Source organism: Danio rerio, chromosome 8 (genome assembly GCF_049306965.1).
Source record: "Danio rerio strain Tuebingen ecotype United States chromosome 8, GRCz12tu, whole genome shotgun sequence".
Lineage (NCBI taxonomy): Eukaryota > Metazoa > Chordata > Actinopteri > Cypriniformes > Danionidae > Danio > Danio rerio.
In genome coordinates, this window is record NC_133183.1 from 60,522,215 (window position 1) to 60,530,771 (window position 8,557).

The 8,557-nt window shown below is 39.3% G+C and overlaps 1 protein-coding gene across 3 annotated transcripts; it reads left to right on the forward strand.

Annotated features, from left to right (window-relative positions):
* The first annotated feature begins 252 nt into the window (after positions 1-252).
* On the forward strand, positions 253-6,544 carry egr3 (early growth response 3). Of its 3 annotated transcripts, XM_073909331.1 has the most exons (3): positions 2,882-3,305; positions 3,400-3,461; positions 3,615-6,544. In XM_073909331.1, exon 3 carries the CDS (start codon positions 3,623-3,625, stop codon positions 4,727-4,729), a length of 1,107 nt encoding a protein of 368 aa, XP_073765432.1. In that variant the 5' UTR covers positions 2,882-3,305; positions 3,400-3,461; positions 3,615-3,622; the 3' UTR covers positions 4,730-6,544.
* The last annotated feature ends 2,013 nt before the right edge of the window (positions 6,545-8,557 follow it).

An 8,557-nucleotide genomic window follows, 5' to 3' on the forward strand; every position in this document is an offset into this window, starting at 1 on the left:
TTATCTTCCTGCTGCCGACTGTAATGTTCCACTATGAGGAGCTTCCATGTGACGTCGCGCGGCCGTCTAGCTTTGTGTGTCCATAAATGGTCATCTACGTCACGAAGTTGTTCCGTCCCCCCGCAGAACAAGAAAGCGTTGGAGTTCCCTGCGCTCGCAATAGAGCGAGCAGCGCTACACTTGTGCAATCACCACCACCACCAACAACATCATCTCTCCACTGTTCCAGAGACAATAACACTTGACAGAAATCACGCACAAAAAAACAACCCTCCTCGCGAAGAGACATCAGCGCCGTGCCCGTCGCGCGCTCGGATTTAATTTCCAAGGCTTCGAGGGTCTCCTGCTGTCGCTTTTCGGGTGATTTCTGAAGACGGATCGGGATTGAACACCTGTGCGCGCTCATTAATGACAGCCTGAAGAACTGCTATGACAGGTAAACTAGCGGACAAGATCCCTATTACCATGAGCAGTTTAATCAACACCATACCTGACAGTCTCTACCCAGAAGAAGACATCCCAACTTCTATGAACATTTTCGCAAACCCGGACTCCATTTCGCACTACTCGCAGATGAATACAGGTAAGGAGGAAAGCAAAAGTTTTAGAGTCAAGCTGTTGTTGGAGTTTGTAAGCTGCTGTTTGGTGTGCTTAGTGGGGCATCAGTTGCCGTGGAGAGCGCGCTGCTCGGCCCCGCGGCACCTGTTAACGCGCGAGTAGTGCGCGACTGTTACAGTAGTTTAATAATAACACAACTCCTCATACTGCTAACAGAGACTTTCCATGTCGAAAAAAAATGCTAAGCATTACTTCATGCAATTGTTCTTCTCTAATCAAAGACTTTATTTTAGAGTTAGTCTACTTAGAAGGCTAATAATAATATTAAACAATGCGTATAATACGCAATTATTTCAAGACATTGTTTATAAATAAATAGCGCTGTTGTTATTATAATCAAATGTATTATCATGACATTATATTAAGCATGCATTTAATGATTTTATAGACAAATCTGCTTTGTGGGCTTTGCGCTTTTTTCCTTCAGTGTAATTCTGCGATTTAATTGCGTTTGGTTTGTGGTGAAATTGTATTTCGTGAAGGTGTGTGGCTTTAGTTAAAATGTTCCCGTCACGTGATATGAGTGTAAAGTGGACAGGTAATATCAGGTAGCTAATAGGTATCACTTCAAACCCACGCGTCACGGGACGCGCGGAGCCTCCTTGTTATTTACTTAAAATACACATACAGCCATGAAATATATTAATTTTTAGAAACATTTATATATTAATCACGTGAAATAGCATTGGAAGCCGTTTCGTTTTTCACTATGTGCTTTATTTGATCTAAAACGCGTAATTTCGGGTTGCCTCCGTGATTCTTTCAGTCTATTATAGATATTTAGTTGTGTCCATATATTGTATTTAGTTATGCCATTGCCAATATTTTAAGGTTTTGATTAGTCAGTGCATAATACAGGATTGACCCTCTTTCTGACCCTCCACACGCGCGGGTAGGCGTTTAGATGCGCGCTTGTCTTCAAACAGCCCGTGAGAACACGTGAAACATCTCATTTAAAATATATATATTCACAAAATATATTATTACAATCAAATCGCGTAGTCTTTGTGTTATTGTTCACTTTATTCACGCGCCTTTCAAATGTCAATTATTGCGTTAGTTAAATCAATTTAATTTAGCTACTCAGAGGCTTAAAATAATACTATAATTATCGAGCAGAATTCAGCGAACAAAATACAATTATTTAATCACAATTGATAAGCTAATAATGGAAGAATATTAGGATTTTCCGTCCAGTCAGGTTATCATCTGTTGTTTTTTCCCCCTATATAGAGCCGTGTTTTTATTATTGTCGCAGTTTTTTTCTCTATCTCCCTCTCTCTATTTGAACTATGACATTTATTTATATAACTGTTAATGTAAAAAAAAAAACACACACACACAAAATAAAACTACACACACTCTCTTCATGGGAATTTCAGCTCTTAGTGTAACGCCATGCAGGCTTCTTACAACTTGATCATTTGTGAAATTAAAACAGAAGAGAGGAGTTGTTAAATATCGTATTATTATCGAGAGTGAAAGCATAAGATCTTTCGTCCTCTACTTGTACATGTACTGATGGAGTTTCACAAAGCTCTTGATGTGGTTTTCACTGTGCAGGTCAAAAGAGGCGATGCTTCCCACACTTGCGGGAGAGTATTGACCTCGTTTCATTTATTAAAGTATCAAAATGAATATGAAATACGAATGCTAACATCCTGCTGTAAAGTAATCTTCAGCAAATGTGTGAATTCTTAAAAAACAGAGGCTCTTTTTAAATATAAACTCCTTTAGAAATTAGATCATCTTGCTTTTTAATTTTTTTTTTTTAATGGGAAAGTAGTTCATCTCAATCTGAATATAAATATATGCATAAATGTTGCGTAATGATGTATATAAACATCATATAAAAAAAGCAAAAAAAAAAAAAAAAAAAGAAATGTCACTGTGTTGTATATGACCTTTTTTAAAAGATACTCTTATTTTAGACACCGTGAGATTTATTTTTTGTGTGTGTGTGTTTGTACCCTTCACACTTTATTAATATCTCTTGGACTGCTTATCACAATGTCAATGTGATAAACCCTTTTTGTCCTTACAAAGTGTCCTACCAAACGCCCCTGTAAAAAATCCCCACAAGTGTGTGAAATGCGTCCCCACACACATCCTGCAACGATAGGCACAGCGTGAAATAAATAGATACTTATTTTTCACATATCTGTAGAACACAAGCTTCTCTATCTCTCAGAGTTTAGCCCGAGTGAGTCTTTTTTTCCCCCTTCAGACGCAGCACAGCATCTCTTCGCACATGTACCCTGTGTGCGTTGAACAGATGCGAGGACCATCTGTAATTTTCATTCTGTTTGTTTCTACCGTAAGCCACAATTTGGTGCACACACTGCGATTACTGTAAGTGCACGTACAAGACTAAACTTAGTGGAGTATTTAATTTATAGACATGCGCTACGATCATTGTGTGCAACAGCATACTTTTCTTCAGACATGCTAAAAGTGATTGAAGTCACAACAGATCCTCGTTTGGTACTTTTCAGAGCAGCCATCAAGTGCCAACGACTGAAGGTGTGGGAGAAAGAAAGAGAGAGAGAGAGAAAGAAGGAGAGATGGAGTGCGTATAAGAGTAACAGTGATGTCAATCGTGACATCCTGTGGTACGGAGAAGCCTGATTGCCAAATCAGAGTTCCAGTCAGCCATTTAGATTCTCTGACAGAAAGACAATAAGTTGGTGAGGGTGGTGGCAGAAATTCACTTACAGATCAATTTCAGCGCCTTTCATTTGGACTGATATGCTTCACTTTCTCCTATATTTTTTGGAACAGGCGATTAACAGAGGTACGCCGAGACACTGCCGCTGAGACCAACTTAAAAAGTTTGAAAGCAAGCAAGTGAAAGTCTTCAACTCAGTAGTTAGCACCTATTAGTGTAGTCTCCTAGATGCTTCTCAGAACTTTCCTCTAGCCTTTTTGTCCATTTTTGTAGTTCTTGCTGAAGTGCATTCTGAATTGACGTGTGCATTCTGACCCCTGTCACACAGATAATATCATGGACTTGGGGATGGGCGGCGAGAAGGGCAGCGGAGAAATTCAGTACGGCTCCGGCAGCTTCCAGTCTGGGCGAAGTGGGCAGACCGTCACCTACCTGGGCAAGTTTGCATTCGACACCCCTCCTTCAGGCAGCATCGGCGGCTCCGGCTGGTGTCCCGACAACAACATCATAAGCCTGGTGAGTGCAGGCATCCTAGGGGTGTCCCCTTCACCTGGAAACATCACCACCCAGACGTCTTCATCCAGCGGCAGCATGGGTGGCCAGTCTTCAGACATGGAGCAAGTATACGCACCACCCCTACCTGCCTACTCCACCTGTGGAGAAATATACCCAGAGCAGGTGACGTTCCACCACAGTCCGGCCACGTCCTCATCCTTGCCCTACCCGAGCTCTGACTACCACACCACCTCTAAACCAGGCATGGACGGCAGTCTCTTCTCCATGATCCCAGACTACAACCTCTTCCATCATCAGGGAGACGTAGGGGTGATGGAGCATAAACCCTTTCAAACCATGGACCCTATCAGGGTGAACCCGCCTCCCATAACTCCCCTCGAGACCATTCGAGCTTTTAAGGATAAGCAGCAGATTCATCCCGGCTTCCTCGGTGGGCAACAGCACGTTTCGCAACATCATCAACCCTCTCAGACACTAGCTCTCAAACCTATCCGTCCAAGAAAGTATCCCAACAGGCCGAGCAAAACTCCAGTGCACGAGAGACCACATGCCTGTCCGGCCGAGAACTGTGACCGGCGTTTTTCGCGATCCGATGAGTTGACGCGGCACCTGCGCATCCACACAGGACACAAACCCTTCCAGTGCCGCATCTGCATGCGGTCCTTCAGTCGCAGTGACCATCTCACCACACACATCCGCACACACACCGGCGAGAAGCCGTTCTCTTGCGAATTCTGTGGACGCAAGTTTGCGCGGAGCGACGAGCGAAAGCGGCACGCCAAGGTGCACCTCAAACAGAAGGACAAGAAACCCACGGACAAGGGCAGCAGTGCTGGGGCAGGGGGGAACCACACTTCTCCTCCCAGCTCCTGTGGGAGCGCAGGACCCAGCAGTACTAACATCATGACCGTCACCACTTGTGCATGAGATGGACTTGAAAAGTAAGACTGTGAGGTGAAAAAAAACCGAAGTTTTCTTTCTCCTCTTTACATACACTTGACTCTCTCCCTCTCACTATATTCATCCGGTTTCTATTGATTATGGTGGCGCATTTCTGTAGCCACTACTGTGGTAGGTCAAGTGAGTGGGGAGTAAGTGGACTTGGATGGGAAGCAGAGGGCGTCAAAGATGACAGTTCAAGCAGTCGGGTCAGTCCACAGAAAGAGCACTTACAGATGCAGCACAGTCAACTCTCAGCTCCGGAGACCAGAGCGTCTCTTCAGAGTTTAGGTCTACTTCTTGTATTTTGGTTCGTTGGATGAAAAAAAAAAAAGTGCACTTTCATTTGCTTAATGTTTCGCAGTCTTTTTTAAAATGATTGTTAATTATTTAATGTTTCTGTGTTATTGTTGTTGTTTTTCAAGAGAATGTGCCAAATGTATTTAAATACAGCAGATGATTTAAAAACGATATATTGTTTGTATTTACCTAATAACTTCGGTTCAGACATTAATTTGGGGAAAGCCTATGAGCTCTAAACGTGACGTTAAAAGTCTGATTATTTACATATTTTGAAATCCGGATGACGTTTATTATCAGCGACGGACTTTCAGTGCAATAAGGAAAGAAAAACAACAACAAAAACAACAATAAAACGCAGTCTGGCTCACTTTCACATGTTTACCTTCTGGGGACTTAATGAAGGCACGTCTTTGCCTTTATTAAGCGCGCATATAAGGGCCAAACACAATACGATTAAAAGATTTTGCCTTTCTGTTTTTGCTGCATGCACCTAGTGTCATGTCTAGTACTGAGAAGATTGCATCAGTCATGATCGACCTACAGCAATACGCATCCAACTCAAACCATGCAGAGTGTCATTTAAAAAAATTGACCTATTTTTATGTGAAAACTGTCCCTCTGTTGTCCTTATCGTCATTGTTTTACTGAACGGTTGCATTTCCTCATCCAATATTGTTCATGGGGTCCCTTTTTACGCACATTATATATTCAGCACGCATTTGAACACACATGTACACACAAACGAAATCAGCCAAAATTATGGTAATGCTTGCCTGCGAGCATCACCACTGGGCAGGATTGATCTTAGGAGTCATTGTTTTGCATTTTTACCGGCTGAGGCCCTGCCTGCTATATGCATGCCATTCAAGTTGTTTTTGGATGGGAACAGTTCCGACATTTATACTGCTCTCAGGGGCAGCACCGTAATGTGGTATCTCCACGGTTACTCATATCCCGATCATGCCTAGAGATTCTGAATATTAACGACGAGAACGCGAGGGGGTTTTGTACAGATAATTTTACAAACATATTACTACATGTTTTATACTTGGAATGTACAAAGCGATGTCTTTCAGTATTACGATGTCTGTCTGTACACGTGTGTATGTGTGTGTGTGTGTGCGCGTGTATAAATGTGTGCGTATGCTAATGCACACACAAACACCCGCATACTTAGATTTTACATTGACTGAATGTTGAAACAAAGGGTGTGTTTACATTTTTGTTGGCTTTTTTTCTGTTTTCGAGACGTGTACATAGTGTTGAATGTTTTTTTGTAAGTGTGTGTGTGTGTGTGTGAGAGAGAAAGAATGAGTGTGTGAGTGCAGGAAAATCTGAGTACTGACAGTGTCAAATGTGATGCATTCTCCGGCATTTCTTCAAAGTCTTAAATATTAACTGTTATTAGTGCGAATTCTGACTTGCAGACACACTGAATGATGTGTTTAATAAATGAATAAACAGTAAGATTATTTGCTGAAAAAAGCAAAACAAAAAGAACTGTGTATCTCCTTACATTTATAAGCATACAAAACAAATCTTTTGATTATTATTGTGTTTCATTAATTTGGAATGGAGGGGATTTTAGGTTTTAATAAAAGCCTCAGGGTTTCTGCGGGGTCCTAAAAAGTCTTAAAATGTTGTAAATCTCAAAATGCAAATTTTAGGCCTTAGAAAAAGTCTTAAATGTGCTGAAATCTTGTATTGTAGGTCTTAAATCTTTTTTAAACAGGTCTTAATTTGTCTTTGTTCATGTATTGCTATCAATCTGGCCAAAACCTATACAATCATCAACAATAAATCTCAATAAAACTTTTTTTTTAAACAGTAATTTTAACTCTATTTATCATAATGGTTTAATGATTTTTTCTTACAATAACATTTGTTTAAAAGTTCTCTAAGTATTTACTGCTGAGAACACCGATCTGGACAGATTGTTGTGCATAGATTTAGTTTATTATAGTTTTTAAAACTTTAAAAATATTTCAAAGAAAGTTTATATTGGAAAAAAGTGTATGGAAACAAGTAAAGCTTGCTTGTTTTTACACAATATTTCAAATATTTTGCTAAAAAAAACATCTAAAATATAATTTTTAATTTTTATTAAATGTATTAAATTAGAATATTTTTTTTGGTAGGGCAAGAAAAAGCTTTTCCATCTAGGTCATTTGAAAATTCCTTTAGCCTTTAGCCCTTGATGAGTCTAAAATTTAATTAATAATGTTCTTTAAAAAAGTCTTAACTCTGTGAAACCTGCAGTAACCCTGAGCTCACACTTCATAGACTTTTAACAATCAAAAATATAGGTCACATTTTATTTTAGGGAATGATTAATGCTATTAGTATCTATTAAATATGTATTTTGCTTCATACATTTGCTTCTTGACAACATGGTGTAGGTTTTAGGTAGGATTATGGACATATATCATGCAGAATATGTACTTTATAAGTACTATTGAATAACAAGTATCCTTATAACAAGCCACTAGTTAATATCCAGAAGTGGTTCTTAAACTAAACTGTGAGTTTAGTTTAATTTTCAGTACATTGTAAAACACAATAAATTAAAGTAACTCAAACCATTTGAGGAAACCAATTGCAACAAACCATTTAAGTTCAAAAACTAATCCTAATGAGTACTGCGAACTTAATCCATTTGAGTAAACGAAGCAATTTGAGCACAGTTAAACTGTGAAAAATAAATGAAGAGAACTCAAACCATCTGAGTACTGTAAAACTCAACAAGGCAACTCAAACCGTTTGAGAAAACCGTTTGCTGCAATCCATTTAAGTTAAAAAACTAATCTATATGAGTACTGTGAACTTACCCCATTTAAGTTGAAGCAATGAGATATTTAATGAACTCATTACCTTCGACACTGAGTTCAAAACTCTTTTCAAATGAGTAGAATTAACTTTCAGCCAATTTTGAGTTAACTACACTCATTTCATTTTATAAAGTCGACTGTTGGGTGTTACAGTGTAGTTTTAAAGATACTATCCATAATCCCAAATATAAACATTTCTCATTTGCCCCGGGAAAATATAATCTTCCATGTCATATTCTTGGTAAGCTCTCGCCATCTTGTGCAAATCACTTCCGCAACATAATTTCTGGCAGAACTCCACTTCTTTTCTCTCTTTTTCTCTCTCTCTGACATGGTCATGCATGAGGAACTAATGTAATAGCGATTTCCAATGCTTAAATACACAGAAATAATGTGACTGTCTTGATAGGCGATAATGTTCATCAAGGTTAGAGCGCAAGTTAAAAGAACAAATGCAATATTTTATTATTTAAAAGTATTTATTTTGGGGCGCAAAACAAAAACGAGACAAATCAAATATTGATTTAGAAACTCATCTACATGCCGCTGAAATCTGCCCAAAGCTAAACAGGCATTCTGAATGTATACATTGGCATTATTGTCTTGAATTATGCATCGATACGACCCCTAATGTCAGATTTGTGTACACAAGCAAGGCTGAATCTTTTAACAACTCTCAGTGTAA